This window comes from Puma concolor, chromosome E2, assembly GCF_028749965.1.
Source record: "Puma concolor isolate L17-30 chromosome E2, mPumCon1.1.hap2, whole genome shotgun sequence".
NCBI classification, from domain to species: domain Eukaryota; kingdom Metazoa; phylum Chordata; class Mammalia; order Carnivora; family Felidae; genus Puma; species Puma concolor.
This window is the reverse complement of record NC_141681.1, coordinates 7,275,679-7,302,982: the sequence shown is the minus strand read 5'-3', so window position 1 is coordinate 7,302,982 and position 27,304 is coordinate 7,275,679. Positions and strand designations below refer to the sequence as shown.

Below are 27,304 nucleotides of genomic sequence, written 5' to 3'. Positions count from 1 at the left end.
TCTGTGTGGGGTGGTTGCAAACTCACTTCTCCCTGCCTGAATGCCTCCTGTTAATGCTTTGAGTGGGCAGTGGGCCTATGTGTTCATGGGCACTGACACCAGACAGACCTGGGTTCTGGGTTTAAATCCTCCCCCCCTCCCCCCCAACTGAACACTTATGAGTCCTACATGGGACACTGTTTGTTTGTTTGTTTGTTTGTTTGTTTGTTTTTGACCGGGTGGATTCTCCGCCTACCTACTGTGCTTTGGAAAAGAAATGTCATTTTGTATTTGAGTCCTCCCAGAAGGAAGCAGGGAGAGGCCCATGTGTCAATTATTTTGAACAAACAAGCTGAGGTTTAAGAAAAAGAGGTGAGAAGCTCCAGAGATTCCCATTCATTGCACTGGATTCCTTTAAAAATTTGTTTTAATGTTTCAAACGCACAAACCGTGAAATCATGACCTGAGCTGAATGAAGTCAGACGCTTAACCGACTGAGCCACCCAGGCGCCCCTGCACTGGATTCCTGTTCGCCTGAAGGTAAACAATGAGACGAAGAAGACAGACAATTAAAAATATGAAAAAGCAACCTGCCATCTACTATGACCATCATCTCACACACCATGGGTATTTGAACCCCAAAGATACCGTAGGCGCACAAATCAGGCTAAAAGAGAGTTCTTTGACTTTAAGCATGTGCTACATGTTCTTTCGTTGCTTGACCCCAGGGGACCAGAGAAAGCTCCAGCCAGGATTAGCATCTGTTTGGACAGAGGTTAGGAGCAAGGGCTCCAGGAGTGGCCTCCAAAACTGCTGCTTGCACACAGTGTCATTTCATCAGTAGGAGCTTGAACACGCTTCCCTATAACAGGCAGATTTTGTAAGAATAAATTGCACATATGTGCAGTTGTACTGATAGCTCATGCACATTATATAACAGGTACCAAAATACAAGTGCCAAAAAGATTGATGGAAATAAATATAAGGTGAAGTACTTAAAAAAAAAGGCAAAGAAATTTAACGTAGAGTTAGCCATTATTTTTTGGAAATTGGCCCCATGATTCCAAGTGGCTGACGTCATAACAAGTCTTTCAAAGATCTCTTTAGAAAACTGCACTAAGTTGTCCGTGAACAGTAATTGGTACATTCCTGAGATGGGGCAGGGAAGGAAATGAATCTATGGATTTTTGAAGTTGGTAAATGTGACCCGTGACTTCAGATACACCATGTTCCCTCGGGGCAACATCCATAAGTTCACAAAATGCTCTAACTCAACAGTTTAGGAGCAAAACTGATGTGCTCTGACAGGGCTGTAGGTGACCCTAAAGCTGGCTGGAATCGCCAAGAAGACACTTGTGTCAAAGATGCACGTGAAAAGTTTGAATAACATGGATTCACGAAACCCAAGAATGGAAAAGTTATATTTCTAAAAAAAAAAAAAAAAAAAAAAAAAAAAAATGTTACATCATACGGTTTGTGACTGCAAATAGGCATGTGCAGCTAAATTAATCAACTAAATACAGTAATTAGGCATTTGACTACGTCTTCCATACACTTAGTTTACAAAGTGAGCCATTAAAAAAACAAGAAAACAAAAGAACTCTCGATGCACCTGGGTGGCTCAGTCGGTTGACTTCGGCTCAGGTCATGATCCCACAGTTTGTGGGTTCGAGCCCCACGTCGGGCTGTGTGCTGACAGCTCGGAGCCTGAAGCCTGCTTCGGATTCTGTGTCTCCCTCTCTCTCTGCCCCTCCCCTGCTCACTGTCTGTCTTTCAAAAATAAACATTAAAAAAAAAAAAAAACTTCTCATTGGGAAATTGGGAGATCAATTTCCGGTTCTACGTTTCTTCAACTGTTTTGATCCTATCTGACAGATGGGGAGACTGAGGCCGACTGTATTTAAGAGGTTTGCCCAGGGTAGTAAGAGGTGCTGTGACACCAGCGCCGCCTCGGTGACGATTTCAAATTCGGCCGGGAACAGCCCACTCCAGGTAATTAAGAGGAGTTTGTTAAACGCACGGAGAACACCTGAATGCAGCAGGCGCTCCATAAATGCTACGCCGCCGCCTGCAAGCTCCCTCTCTCCGGCTCGCCGGTGGCCTGGGGCGGCTCGCTCCCTCTCCCCCGGCCGCGGAGGCACTGTCCCCGGCGCCGAGTCGGTGTCCGGGTGCGCGGCGGGGCGGGCGGGGCAGGGCCGCCTGGAGGCCGCGGGGGGCGGGCCGGGGCGCGGGGGGCGGCCCCCAGGAGTCACGTGGCGCGCGGCCGCGGCCGAAGCAGAAGTAGCAGCGCCCGCGTTGGAGGGCGCGCGCCGCAGGGAGTGCCCGGAGCCGGGACCCGCGGCCGGGGCTCGGCCAGGTGAGTGGCCGGGCCGGGCGGGAGCGCGCGCGGGCGCCCGGGGAGGGCGGGGGACGCGCGCGCCCGGACAGTCCGGCGCCGGGGCTGGCAGGAGCGGGGCGTGCCGTCGGGGGGCCCCCCAGCCCGCCGTGCCCGGGGCCCGGGCAGTGCGGGCGGGGGTCGGGGCCTGGCCGCCGGCCACTTCCTCACCGGGAACGGCGCCGCCTCGCCGGTCGGTGCCCGGGGACCGCCCCGGCTTTGGATGGGAACCCGGAGGATGCGGCGCGGCTGGCGGTCGGAGGGTCGCGCCGGCGTTGGCGTTCAAGGCTCCGGTGGCCGTGGGGTCGTGCGCCGCTTCCCGGCCGCGTCTGTGGCCGGGGCTCGCTGAGTCCGGGCGGCCGGGCGGGCCCCAGGCACTTCCCCGTATTGCACAGGTGGCTGTGGGTGGGTGGCTGGCGGCGCGATACCACGGAAGGCGCGGCCCTCACCCAGGAGAAACCGGGAGATTTTGGGGGGGATTCGTGATTCCCTGTCCCACCCCACAACTGCGTGTGTGCATAATTATATGTGCTCGTCTGTGCGTTTTCCTGGTTACGTTTTGGAATCCCAACGAGGTCATCACCGCCATAGCGGAAGAATTCGAGGGGCAACCGCGTCTCATTTAGACAGGGGAGTTGGCGCCTGGATTCTTGGCGGAGAACGGGGAGGGGCTCTCCTAGCACCCCGATCTCAAACTACGCGGAAAGAGTCTGGTGGGCTGAGGGGGGGTGACGTGGCGCAAGGAAACAGGTGGCCTTGCTAATCACCTTAATTTGAATTGCAGTTCCAGCTGTGTGACCCTGGGCACGTTAAAGAACCTCTCTGAACTTCCTTACCCTGGATACTGGGGCTGCCCAAACGTACATTCCAGGGCTGTGGAAAATTGAGGCCTGTCTATGAAAAGGGTGCCTGGCTCGTGGTTGACCCTCTGGCTAAGGGCCCTGCCTGGGGCTTGGCCATTATCCTTAGCCACGCTTCTGCAGAGAGGGCTTTATCAATTTTGGAGCCCGTGCCAGGCCCAGCAGTTAGCCTGCTACCAAGGTGTGTACCAGCGCGAGGACGGTACTCCCTGAGGATTTCGTTGATGCCGAAATTGCCTGGTGCCGCTGCTGCCGCCCCCACCAACCCGTCCCCCCACCCCACCTCTATCTTCCCCTCCTACACACCTTCCCCCTCCCCCCACCTTGAGCCCTTGAGGCTTCTCTACCAAAGGCAAAACGGGCACCCCACGAATAGCCCTTTGGCTGGGCGCAGTTGGTGGAAAATGGCCGGTAAGAAAATTTGAAAATACTTCTTAATTTGGAGAACAGCAAAACACAAGAAAAAGCTCATCCTTATGTTACCACTTAAGTTAATAAAAAGTCAGGGAACCCCCCTCCCCACAAAGTAACCACTTTCGTTGGATTTATAAGCAGACAGCCTTTAAAAAAAATAATTCTATGATGCTTACTGGTTTGCAACTCCCCCCCCCCCCATCTATTTCATGAATCTTTCTGGATCCAATTGCTTATAAATTTTCCCCATGGTTTCTGATAGTTACTGAGTAATCGTTGGTGTGCATGTCCCCTTATTTCTTTAAGGGACCTCTTTCCCAGTTTTTTTTTTTTTTCTGTTACAAATAATGCTTCTGCGAATATCTTTGTGTTTCCTTCTGCACACAGGTGACTGCTCCTCAAAGTGTATGCATGTTTTATGTTTTTTTGTTTTGTTTTGTTTTTTTTAATTTTTTTTTTCAACGTTTTTTTTAATTTATTTTTGGGACAGAGAAAGACAGAGCATGAACGGGGGAGGGGCAGAGAGAGAGGGAGACACAGAATCGGAAACAGGCTCCAGGCTCCGAGCCATCAGCCCAGAGCCCGACGCGGGGCTCGAACTCAGGGACCGCGAGATCGTGACCTGGCTGAGGTCGGATGCTTAACCGACTGCGCCACCCAGGCGCCCCACATGTTTTATGTTTTAATAGATGCTCACAGGTTGTCTCCTCAAAAAAAGAGAGTTGAGCTCATTCACACTTAGGTGCAGTGGCCGCCCCTCCAGTGAAAATGAGTTTCTGCAGGGTGGGTGTGAGATGGTGGGTGTGAGATGCGGCATCACCCTCCTTCCTTTCAGCTGCAGGAGAGGGGCAGCTACTTCTCAGGAATGTGTGCAGAGCTCAACAGAATTGTCCTGTGGGATTTTATACGACATCCTTTATGGGCCTAACGTTTCTTCTGAGCTCAGGGAAGAGAAGAAAACTTCCTTGCTTCCTAGTCCTGGGTCCTTGTCTGCCGGAAGTTTATTTCAAGCATGGAAAGGACGTGGAAAGTAGAAATGGCAAAACCTCTTATTAAATCTCAGACACCGTAAGTCCTTTTGCAAAGTTACCCAGGGAGGATGAGAAACAGGAAAAAGGGATTTCAAGGCTATTTCTTTTTTTTTTTTTTCTTGAAAGCAGAAGAAAAATGGGAATTGTCCTTGCTGCCTGGTGCCTTCCTTTGGGGAGAAGGCCTGGGAGACCCCCTTGCCTTAGCTGCTGAAGCATCAAACTCTGGGAGCCTGAGTCGGGAGCTGGCTGGATCTTGTTGGTTGAGTCCAAGGATGTTGTGGCCATAAGGGCCTGTTTCCAGTTCCTGGCGAGAGGCAACAGGGGAGACTTGATGTTTATAGTTGTGCCAGTCCACTGGGCTTCCGAGCTGGAAGTGACCAGAATCCGGGAATGTTTAAGTCCAAGCCCTTCTCAGAGCCAGAGTCAGAAAAAACTGAGGGCCCTGGTGGCTCCTGGCCGGCAGGTGTAATCTGAGCTGGAGGTGTGAAGGGGTGTGTTGCCTATTTACGCTTCGCCGCATGGTGACCTGGAGCCCTGGGAGGGAGCTCCAGAGGCGCATGGCTGAGGGTGGTCAGCATGGTGAGAGCTGGGATCAGGTGCAAATCCCGCTTTTGCCACTTTCTAGCTGTGTGACCTTGGACAAGTCCTTTAACTTGAGAGGGATGAGGGGCTACCAAATTAGCTGGTTTCTAGCCAGATTCTGCCCCGGGATTCTGAGTTCCACAAGACGGGTACTAACAGAGTCAGGGTGTGGGATTCAGACCAGGGTTCTGCCCTTGGTGCTGCCACATTTGTGTGTGACCTTGATTATGTAATTTCCCCTTTCAGGACTTGTGTTTTCACCTCTGGTATTTCTCATTGAGATAAATGAGATAAACCAGGTATAGCAGGTGCTGGGACCTGGGAAAAAGCCAATAAACAGCTGGTTTACCAGGACGAGACTGGCCCCAGGCACCTGGTCTCCCTGTCCCCCCTCATGGCTTACAGGGTGATGGGGCAGGAGGCTCATTTTGGGCGGAGTTTGTGGCCTACTTGTCTTGCTGCTGGGCCTTTGCTTAAGGCTGTTCCTCTGATGAGAACACTATTCCCTTCTGCTTTACCTTTTGAAAAGATTGGATTCAGATCCCTTCCTCTCCCAGAAGCTTTCTCTGTCCTAAGTAGGGGTTGAGCTGACAGGTCTGCTTCTAAGTGGGCAGAGAGCAGGTGTAATTCATGAGTTGATCTCCAGCTGCCAGATACCTGTGGAGCTGCCTTTGGCTATGGGCGTGAGCTGGAGGGAACAAGGGGGCAGAGGGCAAGGCCTGGGCCTCTCCCCACTCCCCCTCACCTCATTTGCATTCCAGTCCCCAGCTCAGTTTCTGGCATAGAGTTGACACTCCACATGTTGAACAGCTGACTGGTGAATATTATGAGGCCCTGCTAAGTGCTGGGGGCTGTACATAGATCGTAGCTTCCAGTCCTTCCAGTGCCCCTTGAGGCTGGTATTACCTCCGTTTTAAGATGAGGGAACAGAGGCCCTGATTTTGAGTGGCTTGGCAGGAGGCCTCCGGAAGGCCCACCTGGCCCTGGCTGAACACCTGCCTCTCTACAGAGTAACAGCTGTGGGCTCCTGATCCTGTGGGATTTGGGGCAGGGGTGGAGGGGGGGGGTGGGTGGTGAATAATGAAGATGCACGGAAAAATTGATGGCGGTCGTAGCAGTAGCAAAATCTGGGGAGCATTGACTTGTGTCATTGTTGTAAGGGCTCCAAGATCTCTCTACCTGGTTTAATCCAAGAACTTCCTCCGAGATTCTGTTACGTCTCCCCCTTCACAAGTGTGGAAGTACAGCATAGGCTTGGGGAGGGTCTGCCCCTAGAGAGCCTTCCATCTGACTCCCCTCTGCAGAGTGAGGGGTCAGGGCGTGACTGCAGCCGGCTGCTCAGAGGGGGTGACATGATTTTATGTTGTTGGAAACGGCCTCTAGCTACTGGTCAGGACTGGACTGGACTGGAGGGGGCTGGGGCAGAAGGGGGAGACCAGGTGGGCGATTAGAATAATCCAGGTGTGAGATCCTGGGAGGAGCCCGTGACTGGAGAAGATGAATTGCGTCTGCTGACGGATTGGACACAGGTGTGAATACCACCAGACCCAGCTGGTTCCAGGATTTGGGGCCCAGCACCTCCTCTGTGCGGGGGCATCAGTGCTGTTCGAGAACACCCGCGTGCTGAGCAGAAGGCCAGTGTCCTGCTGGTGGCATCGCAGTGAAGGCTTTCCTCACTGTCCCCCTGACCCCATTTTAGAAGGGATGCGACCGAGGCTTTCAGAGGTCGTGCAGCCTGCCCAGGGCACATGGTCGGCCGAAAGCCCCACCAGGACTTGAACTTTGAACTTGAGGCTGCTGGGCCCCGATGTTTTCTGTCTTTGTGGCTCCGTTTCCGTGTGGCTCCGTTTTCTCCACAGACGCATTCTTGAAGTGGTTTAGTTAATAGTATTTTTTTCTCTTCTCAAGTTCACTTAGATGGGGAGGGAAATCTAGGCAGAAGAGAAGAGGATGCTGGGGGTGGGGAGTGGAGCCCGCCTGGACTGCTTTGGCTATTCAAATACTCTACAGCCTGGAAGAGTGTGGGAGGGCCGGGTTCCCTGCCAGGCTGGAGTGATTTGGTTATTCAAAGCAGGGATGACAGCTGAGTCATTGAGGTCAGAGGGGCTCCTCCCACACCTCCACGTGTATTTCAACCTCTGTGCATCCTGTCTGTGCTGAGTGGTCCACGATTCCCCGCCTGGAGAATCTTCCAAAACCCCTCCTGTTGGGCGTGAGACAGGATTTTGGCCGTTAGTTAACGAATTCCTCCTCCCCAAACCCAATTTACTCCTTTATTCTGCCTTTCCAGCGTCCTGTTCCCTCACGCCTCCCACTGCGTCCTCTGCCAAAAATGACCGCCATGGTCAACATGGACACCCTTCCTGAATATGAGAAGAGTCAGATCAAGAGAACCCTGGAACTGGGCACGGTGATGACCGTGTTCAGCTTTCGCAAGTCTACCCCCGAGCGGAGGACTGTCCAGGTGATCATGGAGACACGGCAGGTGGCCTGGAGCAAGACGGCTGACAAGATTGAAGGCTTCTGTGAGTAGCCCTTCCTGCCTTCACTTACTCTTGTGCTTGTTGGTTTGGTGTCTTATTCTTCTGGAAATGGAAGCGTGGCCGTTCTGACTGGGTCTCTCTTGGGGTTTAGAGTAGGTGGGGGAAGTTGAGCCAGAGAATCGTGGTGGGGGGGGAGGGGAGGAACGGAGGCCCCAGGGGCCAACTTGGAAATGACATTCAGATGGCTCACCTGGGCTGGCGGGGGTGTGCTCCCTGCCTGACCGCATCGGGGACCTTTTGGTTTCTGTTGCCGGTCAAACGCCCTGCCCTGCTCTGCCTTCGTAAGGACCAAGTGACAGAACTGCAGGAATCCTGGCTTGGTAGGCAGATAGGCCTGTTTTGTTTTACTATGAACCACAGAACGAGAGGCCTTCGCTCTTCGCTCCGCGGGGACAGAGCGTGTCAGAATATTCTGCAGCTTTTAAATGAAGCTCCAGTCCTGGGAGGTGGTGTCTTCGTTCCCCACCCGCCTCAGATTGGGCAATTGGCTCAGTTCCTAAAGCTTCTAGGGCTGTTGTCAACACACGGAGTAAGGAGACTTAAGCAATTTTCAGTTGCAGAGACTTGCTTTAATTGGCATTTTTTTGTATGGACTCTTTTTTTTTTTTTAATGTCAATTGAAAAATTAAAATATGCTTGGAAAAATCAAACAATTCATAAATAAATGTCTCTCCTCCCCAGTCCCACTCTGTGCCCCCCAGGGTGGTCAAGCTCATTACCAAGTTCTTTTGTCTTCTAGAGTACTCTATGCTTGTGAAATGCGTGGGTCATGTTTTTTTCCAGGAATGGGTCCTTACTACTTAAACTTCTGCACTTTCATTTCTTTCTTTTTTTTTTAATTTAATTTTTTTTTTTTTATGTTTTAAAGTTTATATTTGAGAGAGAGAGAGACAGTGTGAGCTGGGGAGGGGCAGAGAGAGAGAAAGACAGAATCAAAAGCAGGCTCCAGGCTCCGAACTGTCAGCACACAGCCGACGCGGGACTGGAACTCACGAACCGCGAGATCGTGACCTCAGTGGAAGTTGGATACTTAACTGAGCCACCCAAGCGCCCTCAGATTTCTTTTTTTAATTTAATGATCATTTGGAGATGGGTTCTGATCCTCCCACTGGTCTCCTGCTGCTTTCACAGCCTCGTAACATCTGGCTGCGTGAAATGGTCTGACCCTTCCTCCCCCCCCCCCACCCCCCCCCACCCCCCCCCCCTGCCTACCCCAGATGGACAGTTGGGCGATTTCAAGTTTTTTGTTATCAGCTGCTGCAAATTTTTCTTTTTTTCTTTTTTCTTTTTCTTTTCTTTTTTTCTTTTTCTTTTTTCTTCTTTTTTCTCCTTTTTATGCAAAAACTCTATTGAGATAATTCACATACCATACAATTCACCCATTCAAAACGAACAGTGAAGTGGTTTTTAGTGTATTCATGCATCTGCACAACCAACCATGTTTCGAACCTTTGCAGTCACCTCGAAAGGAAAACCTGTTCCCTATCGCCCTCACCCTCTTCCCCTGCTGTAAGCGACTGCGAGTCTCCTTCCCATCTCCGTTGATTTCCCTGTTGGGGGCACTTCCTGTAAGTGGGATTCTAGAATATGAAGCCTTCTGTGTCTGGCTTCATTCCCTTAGCATGACAACCCTGAGGTTCATCCACGTCGTAGTGTGTCTGCGCTTCATTCCTTTGTCCGCTTGAATAATAATCCCTCGTGTGGATTTTCCACAGTTTGTTCACTCATTGATGGACCTTTGGGCTGTCCCCAGTTCATGGCTGCAGTGAATCGTGTCAGGAGCGTTCGTGTACAAGTTCTTGTGAGGGTGTGTGTCTTCATTCCTTTTGGGTCTGTGCCTAGGAGCATAGTTGTTGGGTCCTGTTTTGGTGACTCTGTGTAGCCATTTTAGGAGCTGCCGGACTGTTTGCAAGGTGGCTGCAGCCTGTTACATTCCCACCAGCGGTGTGTGGGGGCTGTCTTTGCTCCTTTTATTCTTAGAGGGTGTATCTGAAGGATGACTTCCTTCAGGGGGAATTTGGCAGCACCCCACAACATGAGGTAGGACGGTACCTGTTCCCAAGCCTTGATCTGTACCTCAGCGGGGTTCTGAACTTGGCCGTTCACAGGTCACCTCTGCTAGCTTGGCGTAGCTCTTCATTCGATGGCTCTTACCGTGAGTTCGATTAAACAGCTTTCCAAAAATTTTCTCCTGGCTTTGTAGCCAGGTATGTCTCCGGTGGCACAGAACCTGAGCCCTGTTTTGAAAACACCCGTGTGTTTAAGCAGCTGACTTTCCCCCCAGTTTTGCTTGCATTTGGCCACACTCCACCTCCCAAGTGGCCCAGAAACCTGTTGCAGCTGGGGTGGAGGTGGGGACCTGGGGAGTGTGCAACGGGCACTGATGGTAAATGCAGGGTGCCATACTGAGAGTGCACAGTGGGTCCCAAGCCCGGCTGATCATTAGAAATCCACAGGGGGGCTTTTTTAAAATTTTTTTAAATGTTTATTATTTATTTTTGAGAGAGACAGAGTGCAGTGGGTGAAGAGGCAGAGAGAGGGAGGCACAGAATCTGAAGCAGGCTCCAGGCTCCGAGGTGTCAGCACAGAGCCCTTTGTGGGGCTCGAACCCACAAACCATGAGATTATGATCTGAGCCAAAGTTGGACGTTCAACTGACTGAGCGTGGGAGGCTTTTAAAGTACAACCTACTGGAACATTCTTGGGAAGCTCATTCTAAGGGGCACAAGACCAGATTTTGGCATCTGAAATCCACATCTGTAGGTTTTCCTTCTGTTAACTAAACGCCGTTCTGCCCTCTCCCTGGAGAGGCTGAGGATGACTGTCATTCACTAGGTAGGTTGGGGCTCAGTATTTTAATAAGCTCCCCAGGGGCCCCTGGGTGGCTCAGTCGGTTGAGCATCTAACTCTTGGTCTTGGCTCAGGTCATGATCTCACAGTTTGTGGGATCAGGCCCCACATTGGGCTCTGCGCTGTGTGGAGCCTGCTTGGGATATTCTCGCTGCCTCTCCCCTGCTCCTGCTCTCTTTCTCTCTCTCAAAATACATAAACATTAAAAGAACCCCACCACAGGTGGTCCTGGTAACTAGCCAGGTTTGGTGTATGCTGCTCCAGAGATGACCACCTAACCTTCCTTTGTTCCGTATTTCAGTGTCTTCTCTGCCAGGCACTGTCCTAGGTACTGAAGACATGGCTGTAACTAGATTCTAATCCACATGGAGCTAACAGTGTTTCATTAGGAACAAGCAGCATGGGCTTTGACTTCAGCACCGTTTGAGAGGCTTTGCTGTGTGACCATGGGCAAGTTACATCTGCTTTCCAAAATTAAATTCTCTTAGGTCTAGAAAGGGAATGATATTGGTGTCCATAACCCTGCAGAATCATGGTTGGGAGTGAATACATGAGTTAATACATCAGAGGGGGGTCAACATGGTCACTAACAGGGGATTAGCCCACAACCAGTGGGAATTGCTGCTGCATTTTTGCAACTGCTGTTGCTGATGAGTGGCGTCCAGCTTGTCTGGGGTGGCAAAGTCTTGCCTGGGTGCTTGGACTTTTTCTGGAGGTCAGCGGGAATCCACTGATGGCATTCCAGAAGAGGGATGAGGTGATCACATTTGCATTTTGGAACCTGCTCGGCCAGTCCTGTTTGAGATGGATGTGTTCGTGGTAAAGGGACAGAAAAAGCCCGTTCTGGGATAGAGAGCTCAGAGCAAGCATTCAGGTCCCTGATGGGAGACTCTCAGGGCCGTGGCTCCGGTGTGCTGTCAGAAGGGTGACCTCCTGAGGGGGATATCCAAGCCGCAGCGTTCCTTCTGGGCTTCTGGTCAGCATGAACCTGCAGGTGACTGTGAGGTCTGCCGGCCAGCACGGGGGAGCTCATGCATGTGGTTTGGGAGTACTTGGCGAGTGGTGTGTGACTTTTGGACATGGATCACACAGTCCCCCCCGGCCCCCCAGGCCTGGGTGACAGTAGGTACACATGGGTCCTGCTGTCTACAGCAGGGCACTCCTCCCCTGGCCCACTGGGAGCATTTGGCAATCCCTGGGTGATACTTTTAGCCATCATAACTGGGAGTGTTGTGCTCCTGGCACCTAGTGGATCAAGGCCAGGGATACTGCTAAATAAACATCTTACAATGCCCAGGATAGCCTGTACCACAAATAATAATCCCGTACAAAGTGTCAGTGGTGCTGAGGTAGAGAAACCCTGGTCTCCCGTCATGCGTTGGTTTGCTTAGAGCCGGAATAGGGTTTCTCTTCAGACCCTGTCATGATGGAGCGATTTCATGTGTTCAGCCTGTATCTGCTGTCCTCTTGGGTTCTGGGCTGCGGGGGGAGAGGAAGAAGGATGGAGCCCCTGCCCTGGTGGGGAGCAGACTTAGCAACCGGCCAGTGCAGGATCGTGTGATCAGTATCACAGTGAGGGTCTAGGCTGGGTACCCTGTGAGGAAGGTGCGTTCTTACTGGTCTGGGTGTAGAGGAGGGGGAATAGGTGGAGGCCTCTCCCGGAGGAGCTTCTTGGCTGATGACTTAGAGGAGAGAATTGCTGGGTGGCCTGCAGGATGGCTGTCCTGAAGCAGGATCAGCAGGTGGCATTGAATATGAGCGAGTAGGTTTGTGGGTCAGAGATTTGGGCAGGGCTCAGCTGGGTGATTCTATTCTTTGTGACCTGGACTGAGGTCATTTGGTGATACTCAACTGGTATGTCACTTGGTCTGGAAGTGTCCAGAATCTTCACTCCCATGTCTGGGGCCTTGGTGGTGATGGCTGGAAGATGAGGCATAGTTGGGATAAATGAGTGCCTATTGCTACTGGACCCAGAGCAGTTGGGCTTACATGGTGCCTGGCATCCCCCCAGAGGGTGTGTTCCAAGAGTCACAGGCAGAAGCTGCTTAGCGTCAGGAGTCCCAGAGCATCACTCGCACCAGTTCAGGTCACCAAGGCCAACTCCGGTTCCAGGAATGGGGACTCCCCTCTTGAGGAGTGGTGGCATGCATGTCCAGGGTGGAAAGGAGCTGGTAGTGGCTGTCCACCTTGGAGCCAGGCCACCGTGAGTACATCTGGACTCCGGATCCAGACCTGTAGCTCAAGTCCCTGCTCTGCCACCTGCTAAGTATGTGATCTGAGCCACTCTGTGCCTCAGTTTACCTGTCTGTCAAAATGAGGTGATAGATCCTATCTAATATGAATTACATGAATTTTAAGATAGGCAAGAATTAAGTGGACTTTATTTAATGTACTTTAAAAAAATAGATTTTAATGTTTATATTTGAGAGAGAGAAAGTGTGAGTGGGGGAGGTACAGAGAGAGAGGGAGAGAGAGGATCCAAAGCAGGCTCTGTGCTGGCAGCAGAGAGTCTGATGCGGGGCTCGAATTCACAAACTGTGAGATCGTGAGCTGAGCTGAAGTTGGATGCTTAGCCGACTGAGCCACCCAGGTGCCCCAGTGTGCTTTTTTTAATACGTGGGAAATATTGCATAATTGAAATGGAACACAATAAAAGAAAAAAGAAACTGGTGGGGAGTCCTAAGCACTGGCTTCTTTTTTTTTTTTTTATAAGTATTTTTAAAAAAATTTTGATGTTTATTTTTGAGAGAGAGAAAGAGACAGAGCATGAGTGGGGGGAGAGGCAAAGAGAGGGAGACACAGAATCCAAAGCAGACTCCAGGCTCTGAGCTGGCAGCACAGAGTCCGACACGGGGCTTGAACCACAAACCGTGAGATCATGACCTGAGCTAAAGTCAGATGCTTAACACACTGAGCCACCCAGGCGTGCCTCCCCCGCCAATGCCCCCAAGCCCTGGCTTCTAAAGAAGACTAGATCTTAAGCCACTCACCTCTTGGCTGTCAGTTGCCCTTTTACTTTCCAAGGGTGATGGTAAGATGCTGACCGGGCTTCCTTCCAACCCTGGCCTCCTGGAGAGCCTTGGAATATAGGGAGGGAGCCCATGGGCCAGCTGGGAGATGCTGTGTGTGCGTTTTCTTCGCTTCCAGGGGCATCAGCTGAGTCTCCAGCTAGAAAGGAGCCCACTCGGGGGCCTTTCTGAGTTCACCCTTTAGGGCCCTGCTACATCTTCTGCATTTGGGGGGCCTGGAATGTGCCTTGGGAGCTGACGCAGGGCCACCTGTTTGTGGAGTCTGGATAGGGTTGGTGGGGCGATGGGCCGCCTTGGAGGGTGTGGACCATGGCCATCTCTACTGAATAGGCTCCTATCCTGAAGTTTGCACGCATGTCTTCTCCATCTGCTTATTTTTGGCAAGTTATGGCTGCTGGTGAATGAGGGATTCTCAAAAATAGGAGCTGTTCTGTTTCCCTGGTTTGGGTCCTTGGCGTGGCTGCCTGGCGATGACGATGACGTTGTCGATGACTGGAGCCGCCTCTAAAGAGTGCTGTCTGTGTACTGGTGCCTGTGTAAGCACATCACGTACAACAGCTCGTTAATTCTTCACAGTGACCCCGGGAAGCTCTGTTTATGAGGGCACGGAGTCCTGTGGAGACTAGGTGACGTGCCCAAGGCCACACAGCCACGAACGGGCAGAGCTATAATTTGTATTCATGCTGTCTGCCTTCGGAGTCTCATATCTTCTTCCTGCTGTGTTCCTTTCTCTTCCTGGATGATTTCTGATGTTTCAGTTCTGTGTGTGATGGAGAAGCACGTTGTTGGGGACCCAAGAACAGCAGTTCCACTCAAGTTCTCATTTTTACAATGGGAGGGAAATGCGTCCATTCCTTATGTGTGCAGAGGACACGCTTGGCTGGGTGCTGGAGATGCCAGGAGGAAGAGGCCTCTTGAAGTGCCCTGGTTAGCAGGGAGACAGGCGTGCCGGGAGACCACACAGTGTGGACAGCTGCTGACAGAGCCAGGGCCATTGAAACAGCGTGGTTCTTATCCCCGCTAGTTCTGAAATCCATCTTGGGGCTTCAAAGCCATTAAAAAAAATGATTATTTTTGAAAGTTGTTATCGAAATGTTTTTGAAACAGTGGAGAAGTGGTTGTTTTTGTATCGGCATCATCCCCCGCCTGCAAAGAAATGCATTGTCTGAAAGCGGCCCCCACACTCCTTCAGTCAAACATCCCATCAGAAAGGAGATTCAGCCAATGCCCTCCGTGTCTGTAAACTTATTTATTTGTTGGTTTAGATGTGTGGTTATGGTTCACGATAGCAGGGACTTGAGAGTCTGAGTGCCTGGATCTCCTCCCAGCCCTGCCACCTCATTGGGGTGTCTGTGGTGTCTGTCCTGGGTAACGATTACTTGTTGTTCTTAGGATTTGTTCCTTTGTTGATTTTAGCAAATACTCAAAGGACTGAGTGTGTGTTTGGTGTTAGACTTGTCACTGGGAATAAAGTGTCGAATAGGGCCACAGAGATCCATAAAGCAACTTACAGTTTCCTAGGACAGAAAAAGCCAAACTAATCATTCAAGCATTTGGGATTGTGATGGATGCTAGGAAGGTAAGAATCCAGGCACTGTGACAGAGTAGCCAGTGAAGAACACTATTTTAGTAGAGTAGATCTCGGGGAAGCCTCTCTGTGGAGGTGATACTTGACCTGGACTTGATGGGTAAGCAGGAGGGAGCCATGGGAGGCTCTGTGGGGAGAGCAGTCCGGGCAGAGGACACCGCAGCAAAGCTTCTGTGTTCGTCAGGGGCCAAGTGCAGTGACAAAAGATGTCTTCATACAAGTTTCTCACCAAGTCCTGAAACAGTGGGATTGAGGGGTGGGGCTCTGCTGTGGGGTAGTTAGGTACCCTCTAAGACATCTGAGGCTGCCTCAGGACCCTCTGTGTCCAGCCAGCATGTGGGGGAAGAGGGAGAGTGGAGGATGCCTTAAGAGGTGTTTATGGCCTGGGCCTGCAAGGTGGAAGGTTCCCAACTTCCACTGACAAGGAATTGGCATGTGACGTGCTGCAAAGGTTGCTGGGAAATGTGACCAGCCTGTGTGCCGTTCAGAATGAGAAGTGGGTTTGGTAGGCATCTTCCGGGCTCTTCGTGGCCCCTAACTGTGGAGGGGGCAGAGGTGGCTGTAGGAACCCAACTGATGGCTAGACAACAGAATGATTGTAGGGACTTGGGTGGGGGGGCAGGTGGAGTTCTTGTAGGAATCCAAGAAAATAGACAACTTTACCCGGTAAGTGGGCCTCATGGGAAGGGGGGATGGTGGCACTGAGGACTCTGCCATCTGTCTGACAAGAGCCGCAGGCAGTGGCTTCTCTCCATGGTCGGGCCTCCTCGCCCCTGTTAAGCTTCCCTGCAGCCATGGTTGGGTCCTCCCCAGCAAAGCCGTTCTCCATCCTCACTCCTTGGGCGGCCTCCTCTGTGAAGCCTGTGGTTTCCCAGCCTCCCAAGAGTGGACTCCTGAGGGAGGCCTGTGATTGGCTGGGTCTTCTTGAGCCAGTGCATGGGGATTGGCTATTTCGAAGCCAGCGTCCCCTCTTTGGTTTGGGAGTTGGCCTCTCCTGGTGGGGGGCATAGTCTGGAAGCTTCAGGACTTACGGGCAGTGGTGGGTCCCTGTAATGGGTTGAGTTGTGACCTCCCCCCCAATTTCCTGTATCAAAGCCCTAACCCCCTGTACCTCAGACCGTGAGCTTATTTGGAAATTGGATCTTTGTAGATATATTAGTTAAGGTGAGGTCATGCTGATGTCCGGTGGGGCCCTCATCCAATATAACCGTGTTCTGGAGGAGACACACAAGGAGAGAAGGTCCCGCGATGGGGAGCGCAGGGGTGGGAGTGCGGCCTTGACAAGTAGGGGACCACCAAGGTGGCCGGCAGTGCCAGAAGATGGGGGAGAGGCATGGAACAGATCATCTCCCCCAGCCCTCAGGTACCAACCCCGCCCACCCCGTGGTCTGGGGTTTCCAGCCTCCACAACTGTGAGGCAGTACATTTCTGTTTAGGCCACCCGGTCTGTGGTCCTCTGTGGTCCTTGTAGCGCCCTAGCAAACGAATACACTCCCCTTTAAAATTTTTTTTTAAGTCTATTTATTCTTGAGAGATAGAGACAGAGCGTGAGCCGGGGGGAGGGCAGAGAGAGAGGGAGACACAGAATCCTTTACAGGCTCCAAGCTCTGAGCTGTCAGCACAGAGACCGGCGCGGGGCTCGAACTCACAAACTGTGAGATATGACCTGAGCCGAAGCCGGGCTCTTAACCGACTGAGCCAGCCAGGCGCCCCACAAATACACTCCCCTTTAAAAGGGGACTGAACGGCAGTGGGGTGAGCACGGCCACTGAGGTGTCCATCTGGCCGCAGGTATTCTGGGCAAGGTGCAGTTGGCCGTGAAGGAATTGAGGGGCCCTGGCTTTCCTTCAGCCGTCCTCTTCCTTCCTGGCTACATTCGTCTTGGCCATTGGTCTTGGTTAATTGTGTGTACTGTGGCACCAGCCTGCTTAGGTTTGAATCCAGAGTCCATGGCTTTTTAGCTGTGTGGCCTTGGGCAAGAGACTTAACTGTCTGTGCTTCTGTTTCCTTATCTGTAAAATGGGAAGAGTGGTAGTGCCTGCCTTAAAGGGTTGTTAGGAGGGTCAGATGTGCTCCTGTAGGAAACCACTTAGGTACCTGGGAAGGTTTGCTCTTGTTACTACCGCTCAGGCTTCTCTCCTGTCTCTTGCAAGTACACACCCTGAATTCTTTCCTCCCAGCAACCAAGCCTCCCCTTTGAAGGACGCTGTGCATGTCGAGTTAGTTGTGGTTGGTCCCTTTGGTGCTCCCAAGGCTGTGGGGTGTGGACATGGGTCGTTTTCATCCGGCTCTTGGGAAACTTGGTATCCCAGCTCAGAGCTCCATCTGGGGCTGTTGGTGAGGACAGGAGAGGCAGCTGGAGTGTGGACACGTCCCCCTGGGAGAAGCCAGGGAGCCGGGTGCAGGGAGCGTCTGTCCCTTGCATCTCTGTAAGCCCTGGGGTGGGTGTGTACCCCACTTTGTGTCATTTGAGTCTCCTGAATAGTTGGTGCAAATCAGATCTCTTGTGGATGTCTAGGGAGGGAGCTGTTAAGAGTGATCCCTCAGTGATTGATTTTAGGAAGAAACTCCTCCCCACCGCCTGCCACCCAGTGGATCTTAGAGATAAGCGTGCATTGTCACATAGCAGGGTAGCAAAGTGACAGGTCTTGTTTTGTCTTGGAAGAGACTGAAGTGCTGTGCAGTTTGCATTTGAAGCTAGAAATCCTGGTGGTGGCTTTTCCTGCCGCCCGGCAATGCTTGACTTGGAGCCAGGCCCTCCGCGGTCCTTTACCCCAGAATGTGGGCTCCGGGAGGCAGGGGCAGGTCCGTTCAGCTTTCCAGTGTGGGATCCCCAGCACCTCGCCCGGGGTGACCAGTGGACACATGAGGGAAAGGACCTCGATGCCCCCCCTGCAGTTTGTGCTCCCCCTTTTCTCCCCAGAGATGGCAGTATCTTGGGTTAAGGTAGAGCATCTCCGTGACAACTTCCTTTTGAACCACACACACAGCCCTGAGCTTATTGGCAGCGTGACCCTGAGCACCCCAGGCCCCCTTGTGCCTCAGGCTTCTCGAGTGAGAGCTGGGATGGTGGCAGAGTTTGCTGGTGGGTTCTGTGCAAGGATTAAATTTGTAAATGCACGTAATCGCCTGGTCTGTACTTGACCGGGGTGCCTCGTGCTCATGCTGCCCTGATGGCTCGTCATTGCCTGCATTTGTGTGTTCCGGGAAGTGTTCGAGGGGCTGTGGTGTGGCCCCTACACGCAGGCGGCCTTTTAGGGTTAAGGTCCCTTGGGTTCGAGCCTTGGGCAGGCCAGCATGTCCGCCCCTTGCCTCTGTCCTTGGAGGCTGGGGTAGCCTGCCCTTGGAGAAGAGGAGTGTCAACAGGGCCGTGGCGATGTTTTGGAAACAGCAACAGTGGTGATGCCAGTTCCAGCACGGCCGGAAGAAGCTTTCATCTGACCCAAGCTGCACTCACAGCCAAGGGCGGGAGTGGGCTTGGGGGCCGGGGTGAGGTGTCTAGTGTGTGAAGGATTCCGTTTCGAGGAGGGAGGACATGGCACTTTGTAATTTGTAGAAGGGAGACTGGCAAAGTTAGTGTCTGCACAGCGGGAGAGAGACAGGAAGAGAAGGCCCTGTGGGGCTCATGGTGGGGGCGGGGTGTGATGTCAGCCTCTGCCTCTGTCAGGTGTGAGGGCCTGGGGCCTGGCTGGAGGAAGGCCTGTGTCCCTGGGGAGCTAAGAAGGACCCAAACAGGGGTGGCCAAGCGTGAACGGCCAGTTCCCTATTGAAGACAGCTCTGAGCTGATCTCCTCTGACCTGCGTTTGCCCTGATTAATTCTGACTTCGTTTTCCTTGAAGAAGTAACATGTATTCATTAGCAGAAACATGTTTTTTAAAGTTTATTTATTGGGGGGGGAGGGGCAGAGAGAGAGGGAGAAAGAGAATTCTAAGCAGGCTCCATACTGCCAGCGCAGAGCCCAATGTGGAGCTCGAACCCGCAGCAGTGAGATCATGACCTGAGCTGAAGCCAAGCGTCGGGTGCTTAACTGAGCCACACAGGCCCCCCAGCAGACATATTTTTAACGATAACTGGGTGAGGGTAACAGCCCCTTCCCCCCTGGCCAGAGGCATGTGTGTTAAAAGTTGGTCTACACACTTCTGTTTTTTTTGTTCGTTTGTTTTTGCAAGACATAAATGATTTTTATAAAACGCATTATTCTAGCACCGTGACTTTTCCATTTAGTGCTACATTGGGACCACTTAAAAAAATTTTTTTTAATGTTTATTTTTCAGAGAGAGAGAGAAAGAGAGACAGGGAGTGAGCAGGGGGAGGGGCAGAGAGAGAGGGAGACCGAGAATCTGAAACAGGCTCCAGGCTCTGAGCTATCAGCACAGAGCCCGATGTGGGGCTCAAACTCACAAACTGTGAGATCATGACCTGAGCGGAAGTTGGATGCTTAACTGACTGAGCCACCCGGGCACCCCATGGGACCACTTCTTGTTATAAGCTGTCCTCTTAAGGCCTGACAGCCTGGGTTCAAATCTTGGCCCTGTCACTTAAAATGTTGGTGACCATGGACAAGTTAGCCTCCCGTTGTACCCATCTATAGAGTGGGATCACAGTAGTGCCTTCCTTAGGGGATTCTCATGGGGATTAGGTGAACATGTTGCACACTTTGGGATAGTGCCTCACAAGTGTCCCAGAGCACTCAATAACACCATCACTGGTGATGGTGGGGGTGGTGATTATTATTTCGGTGCACTCTGGTAAGTAGAACAAAGTCCCCGGCCCAAGAGGTTCCCATCGTAACCTCTAGAATTGGTGACTGGGTTCTCCTCTATGGCAGAAGGCTCTCTACAGATGTGATCAACTTGATCTTGAGACGGGTAGATTATTCTGGATTATGGATGGGGGAGTGGTGTTATCACAGTGGTTCTTATCAGTGACAGAGGGAGGAGGGTCAGAGTCTGAGAAGGAGATGTGATGACAAAGCAGAGGGCAGAGAGGTGAAATGAGAGGCTTTGAAGTTGGAAGGGGTCCACAAACCAAGGGATGCAAGCCGTCTCCAGAAGCTGGAAAAGGCACAGGCGCAGATTGTCCCGTAGAGCCCTCGGAAGGAAGGGATCCTTTCTGACACCTTGGTTTCAGCCCAGGGAGACCCATTCTGCTCACCTGCAAAGCAGTAAGATCATGTGTGTTGTCTTAACTCCCTGAGTTTGCGGTTAATTTGTTACAGCAGCCACTGGAAATGACTATAGCCTCCTATCCAACTTAGACAAATCATAATATTTGCTTTGGATCTTGGTTTTTAAAAAGAGAGTGCATATAGCTAAGTCCTCATATATACGCCTTCCTCCCTAGGGAAGCCAGGATGTCACTTTGATAATTAATTCCCATGCCTTTTCTAACACTGAAAACTTGCATCTTTAATTAGCATACAGTCTCTTGTTAGGCATCCATATTGATATCAGTGGCTTTCTTTTAACTGCATTTAGGTTTCACTCGGTAAGGGCCCCTGAAAGGACACCTGTTCTTTTGATGATGGTAATTTAGGTTATTTCCTATGGTGGAAATCTTTCCGAGCATATGCCTTCTGTTTTGTTATAACTGGTTGTAGCTTTTGCCCTTTATCTTTTATTTTTAATTTTTTAATCCGTTTTATATTTTTGGGTATCATGTAGCTTATTAGTTTGCTATGTCTAACATTGATCCTGGGAATATTTTTATTGCTAACTCTTAGGCACATCCCTGGTAATTTCCATAGGATGAATTGCTAGAAGAATTTCTGGGAGGAAGGAAAGGCTGTGTCCTGGGCTCTGGGTGCAGTGGTCCCCAGAAAGGCTGTGCCGACTTGTACGCCCCCCGTTGCTAGCATCTGGGCACCTGTCAGCTTTTATATCTTTCACAGATGTTAAATTCACAGGCAGTGAAAGGTCTTGTGAGCATTGTGGTTCCTCTTCCTCGTTTGGTAGTTGTTCTGTCCCAGGATGTGAAACCAGAAGCACGACTCCTCTTTTGGCTGAAGACCGTGGATCTCACTGTGGCATCAACATGACCGATTGGGGGGCACCTGGGGGGGGGGCACCTGGGTGGCTCAGTTGGTTGAGTGTCCGACTTTGGCTCAGGTCCTCATCTCACGGTTCATGAATCTGAGCCCCATGTCAGGCTCTCTGCTGTCAGCGCAGAGCCCGCTTTGGATCCTCCCTACTCTCTCTCCCCCTCTTCTCTCTCTCTCTCTCAGAAATAAACATTAAAAACATTAAAAACAAAAAACCTGAGCAATTGGGATGGTGGTACGAAAACGTATGAACCCATACTGTGGGCCAAGGCCTCTGATAGGTCCCCACTTAACCCACCCAGCAACCCCATGAGGTTGATATTTTCCTGATCTGCTGGATGAGAAGTTTGATGTCGAGGCAAGTCTAGTAATGTCTAAGGTTGGCAGCCTGGATATACTTCCAGTTATTCTGATGGCTCAGCTCATTTGTGTGTCAGGCTGTCTCCAGGGAGGAGTTGGGTGTCCTTTTCCTTTCTTGAGAGGAAGGCCTTGCATGACCTTTCATTTTGTAGTTGCTTCCAAAGATCTGCGTAACTGCATAGGGTTGCCCCAGAGTTGCCTACAGGGAAGGGGCTGGATTCTAGTTCCCCGAGGCAGGGAGCGTCTTGTCTGTCTCTGCACTTGTAACGCCAGGAGTTTCCAGTAGGCGCTCAATAAATGTATGCTGCTGAGCCACCACCTTTTCTTTCCTTGTAAAGGAGGAATCTACTTTCTGTTTCTATATTCGCCTTCTCTGGACATTTCATAGAAGTGGAATCCCAATATGTAGCTTTTTGTGTCTGACTTCTTTGTGTTTTTTTTTTTTAAGTTTATTTTTTTTTAAGAGAGAGACAGACCGAGAGACAGAGTGCAAGTGGGGGAGGCGCAGAGAGAGAGAGGGGGACACAGAACCTGAAGCAGGCTCCAGGCTCTGAGCTGTCAGCACAGAGCCTGGCGTGCGGCTTGAACTCAAGAACCGAGAGATCGAGACCTGAGCTGAAGTCGGACACTTAACCGACTGAGCCATCCAGTCACCCCAACGTCTGACTTCTTTCACTTAACATATGTTAAGGCTCGTCCACATTGCAGTGTGTGAGTGATCGATTCCTTTTTTATGGCTGAGTAGTGTTTCATTGTTAGGAGGGACCACATTTTGTGTATCCATTTCATTACTCGATGGACCTTCAAGATGTTCCCACTTTCTGGCTGGATGAGGAATGCTGCTGTGAGCATTTGTGGACAGATTTTTGTGGAAATAAGTTGCCCTTCTTTGTGTATGTACCTAAGAGGGGACTTGCTGGGTCCCTTGTAACTCTGTATTGACTTGTTTGAGGGCCTGCCAGGCTGAGTGGCTGAGCCATTCGACATTCCCACCAGTTTGTCCACACCCTCGCCAACTCTTGTTACTGTCTGAGTTTTTGACGATAGCCATCCTAGTGGGGGTGAAGTCCTATCTCTTTGTGGTCCTGATTAGCATTTCCCTGATGGATCCTTGTTCTATTTTAAATAAAACTCCTTACACGGTTTTTGGTTGATGCAGTGTTTTTCCATCAAACACTTAGTTTCTGTGGCAGCATCCAGTCGTACTTTGACTCTCCTGGGTCCAGCATTGACACCTGGGTGCTTCCCATGGGGGAGCAAGTAAGGAAACTCAGGTTAGCGAGGAGCACACAGGTATGAGTGCTGATCACTGGGGATGTGATTCCTGGCTCGAGTCCAGAACTATAAATTTTAAACATCGACTTTTGGGGGACAAAAGGACCATTTTAGCCTAAGTCTCCGTGGTAAATGTTCAAGATCACCTGGGTGCTGTGGGTGAGATGTGGCATAGATTTTCCCTCATTTAAAGGTTGAATGCCTTGGCTCAGGGTGTACACTTTCCTTCTCACCTCCCAACTGCCCACTTGAGCCTCTTGGCCTGCTGTTTGGCCAGCGGCTGCCCCCTATGGGGAAATGGAATTGGGAGGCACTACTGGCATAGGAATTACTGCCCTTGCTGAGCGCTGTAAGCACGTGTGTATCTGTGTGATCATGTGTATGGATATTCACGTATAGTCTGCAGTCATCACATGAAGCCCGTGACTTATGCCTTTGTGCCGGTGAAGTAAGTGAGCTTGGGTGACTGGCCCAAGGTTATCAAGCTTTTTAGAGGAACAACATCAGGCCAGTTTCCCCCATCACCAGGTGCTATAAAAACTTACAAGTCACAGACTGGGAGAAAATGTTTGCAAAACACATGGCTGATAAAGGGCTTGTTTCCAAAATATACAAAGAACTCTCAGAACACAACAATAAGGGGACGCCTGAATGGTTCAGTTGGTTAAGCATTGGACTCTTGATTTTGGCTCAGGTCTTGCTCTCATGGTTTGTGAGATCAAGCCCCATTTGGACTCTGCGCTGACTTGGGATTCTCCTTCTGCCCCTCCCCCATACTCTCTCATGCTTGCTCAAAATATATAAACATTAAAAAAAAAAAAAGCCCACAACAGTAAGAAAACAAACCCAATTAAAAAGTGAGCAAAAGATCTGAGCAGATATTTTATTTGCTCTCCCCCCATCCCACCCACCTCTCCATTCTGTAGCTGAACTGGGCTACTTCTAGACCAGTGCTATGCAAAAGAAAAATGTGAACTGCCAATGCCAACCATGTGTATAGCTTTAGTATTATTATTATTTAAAAGTTTATTTTTGAAAAAGAGAATGCAAGAGGGAAGGGGCAGAGAGAGAGAGGGAGACACAGAATCCGAAGCAGGCTGCACGCTCTGAGCTGTCAGCGCAGAGCCTGATTTGGCTCAGGTCATGATCTCGCGGTTTGTGGGTTCGAGCCCCAAAGTCGGAAGCTTAACTTACTAAGCCACCCAGGTGCCCCTATAGTTTTAAATTCCCAGTCACCACATTCAAAAAGGTATGGAGAAAAAAGAGAGGTGAAAATAATTTTATTTTATTTTATGTAACTGTGTGTATCTAAAGTATTTCAACATGGGCATGATATAATTATTACATGTAATATATTACATTTTTGTTTTTGGTCTGAGTTTTCAAAATCCAGTGTGTATTTGATCCCTACAGAACATCTCAGTTTGGACCAGTTCATTTTTGCGTGCTCAATAGCCACATCTGGCCGTAGCTGCTATATCGGACAGCATAGCTCTGGAATATACCTCCTCCTTCCTTTTTTGCATTACCCACTTCCTTTATAATTCCCACACTCTTCCTTCTCCCCCGAGAAACACAAGTGTTGTCCATGTGGCAGCTGCCATGGTGATCGTGATGGCAAATCCATATCTTGCTTGGTGAGGACAGGTGGCTTCATCTTCCCCACAGACACCGAACACGTGGGATCACGTGTGTCTGCTGGTTTTGCCATCTGCCTGGGCGTCTGTCCTAGATTTAGATGTGACACCTGATCGCGGGGTCAGAGGCTTCCGCAAATTACTGGGTAGCCCCGGTAGAACGTTCCTCTGGGGGTGGCCTGCGTGCTGGGAGGCACTGATCAGCCTGCTGACTGGGGAGTACGCAGGCACAAGCCTTTCCCCTCCGGCTGCTGATTTCCCAGTCGTCTGTCCCTCCCCTGTCCCGACTGGAGAGAGTGTATCTGATGGCCCAGTTACCACTGCCCAGCGCACAAGTGGGGTCAGAAGCTGCCTTCCTAGAATGTGTGGCTGAGAAGAAGGCTCTATAACTCACGGAATCCAAGGGGCCAGGGCCTTGAGGAGCAGGAGCCTGAACCGCCTCTGGCATTCATCTTTCCTCGGCCCGTCGAATTTCCTTTCTGTCTCCTTGCACAGACCTCATCTGTAGAGCAGATCGTGTGGCCCAGGGTGCTGCTTTCTCTCAGCATCCACAGTTGGTCCTCTGTGTTTGTGGATTCTATAGTCCCAAATTTTCCTACTCCCTAAAATTTATTTGTAACCCCTGAACCAAATCTTGTGGGACTGTGGTAATACTTTGTAGACATGGAGGGAAAATTTTTGAGTCACACGGCATGCGTGTTCCTAGTTGGCTTCCTTCTTGTGTCCACTCTTAAACTTTTTTTAATGTTATTTTTTTGAGATAGTGAGCAGGGGTGGGGCAGAGAGAGGGGGAGACAGAATCCCAAGCAGGCTCCATGCTGTCGGCACAGCACGACACCCTGATATCATGACCTGAGTCAAAACCAAGAGTCGGATGCTTAACTGACTGGGCCACCCAGGCGTCCTGCTCTTACACTGGTAATAATTGTCCTTTTCTCAGACAGCTGAGTGCCATCTTATTCTCAGTTTGGGGCTTTTGGGGGTGTTTTTGTTGTTTGCAATACCCCCCAAGGGCAGTCTGGTGTTCCCAAGCACAAGAAGGCTGTGATACGACTTACGGAGAAATTACTAGGTGTTAGATAAGCTTTGTTCAGGCGTGAGTTGTACACAGCGCTGTTGTGAGTTCAGTGTTAATGAATCAATGATCTATATATATTAAAAAACTTTTTTTTAATATTTATTACTTTTGAGAGAGAACGAGCACGAGAGGGAGACACAGAATCTGAAGCACGTTCCGGGCTCCAGGCTGTCAGCACAGAGCCCGGTGCGGGGCTCAAACTCATGAACGATGAGATGATGCCTCAAGCTGAAGTTGGACACTTAACCAACTGAGCCACCCAGGCACCTCTCAGTGATACATATTAAATAAGGTGTCTTTAAACAAAAACACACAAAAAACAAGGTTACGTATTGAACATTTGATAAAGATATCACGACCAGAGGCTTGATCGTATTTCCTCAAAAGCACTGGTTTGATGTTTGCTAATTCTTTTTTTTTCCTTTTTTAGTGTTTGTTTTCAGAGAGAGAGAGTGCACGAGAGGGGGGTGGGTGGAGAGAGAATCTTAAACTCCACCCTCAGCACAGAGCCTGATGCAGGGCTCGATCTCACTACTGTGAGATCACGACATGAGCCAATATCAAAAGTCAGATGTTCAACCAACTGAGCCATCCAGGCGCCCCAAGTATTTTCTAATTCAGTATTGATGGTGACTTTACAGAATATAACCACCATGAATGATAGACTGTATGTCAATCCATGGGGGAGACTCGGGTTCTGCTTTTGTGAGGTGCCCACCACTTGGACCAGGGATGTGAATTCTAGAAGAACAAGATCCGATCTAGCCAGAAGACAGGTGGGAGAGTGTGCATCTGGCTTCCTCTTCAGGCTTGAGAGACAGTCTCCTGCCACAAAAGCCACATATTGGAAGTCTCATGGTGAAACACACAACTCAAAGTCCTGCTTCCAGAACTTTCCACCTACTCTTCCACAGTCCCAGGAGGTGCCAGACCTCAGGTTTGAGAGTGAAGAAGGTTGTTTCTTTAGCATTAGCCTCTTCTACTGCAAAGTAGTAAAAGCCTTTGGGGAGCTGGTGTTGGAGGTGTGTGGTCAGGAGAACACATCAGGCTGTACCTATCAGACTGGTCACACGCAGGGGCCACTAACTCGTCACCTCTTTGCGTTCATTTGTCATTGCTTCATTCATTCCCCCCCGCCCCCCGTTTGTTCATTTAGTAACCTTATCAATAAACCAAGGGCAGTTGTTGAGAAAAATGGACATGATCTTTAATTTCATGGACATTGCTGGGGAGGGGCGAACATAGGTTAAATATGGACGTGAATGCATTTATAACAAAAACGAAGGTGAGTTTTCCTGCTCCCTGAGTGCTCTGGGAGGTTTTGTACCTGATGGGAGCCCAGTAAACGGCCACCAGACTGATCTAGCAGTCTGGCTTTGCAGACTGCTGGCATGCTTTGTGACTCAGAGCTGCATCTGACCTGTGTCCCCGAGGGCAAGGGTCTGCATTCCTGGTGGCGATCCTGCGGTGGTTGATGTGCTGTGGAGGTCACGTGACATGGCACGTAAGAGCAGGTTGGATTTGGACGAGCCTGGGCTTGACTGACGGCTGTGCTGCTCTGTATCAGACGTCCCGTTTGAGTATTTGTATCTGTAAAACGGACACAGCGTTGGTGTCTACCTTGTGTGTTGGTGGGCAGCATAGACCTCAGCATAGACACTGG

At 50.6% G+C, this 27,304-nt stretch overlaps 1 protein-coding gene across 1 annotated transcript in view; it reads left to right on the top strand.

Annotated features, from left to right (window-relative positions):
* Positions 1 to 2,220: 2,220 nt before the first annotated feature.
* The window catches only part of PLCG2 (phospholipase C gamma 2), a 154,877-nt gene continuing 129,793 nt past the window's right edge, over positions 2,221 to 27,304 (top strand). Inside the window, exons 1-2 of the mRNA XM_086688823.1 lie at positions 2,221 to 2,335; positions 7,531 to 7,765. Coding sequence (XP_086544949.1) covers positions 7,573 to 7,765 — 193 coding nt within the window. The 5' untranslated portion in view covers positions 2,221 to 2,335; positions 7,531 to 7,572. The remainder of the gene's footprint in view (positions 2,336 to 7,530; positions 7,766 to 27,304) is intronic.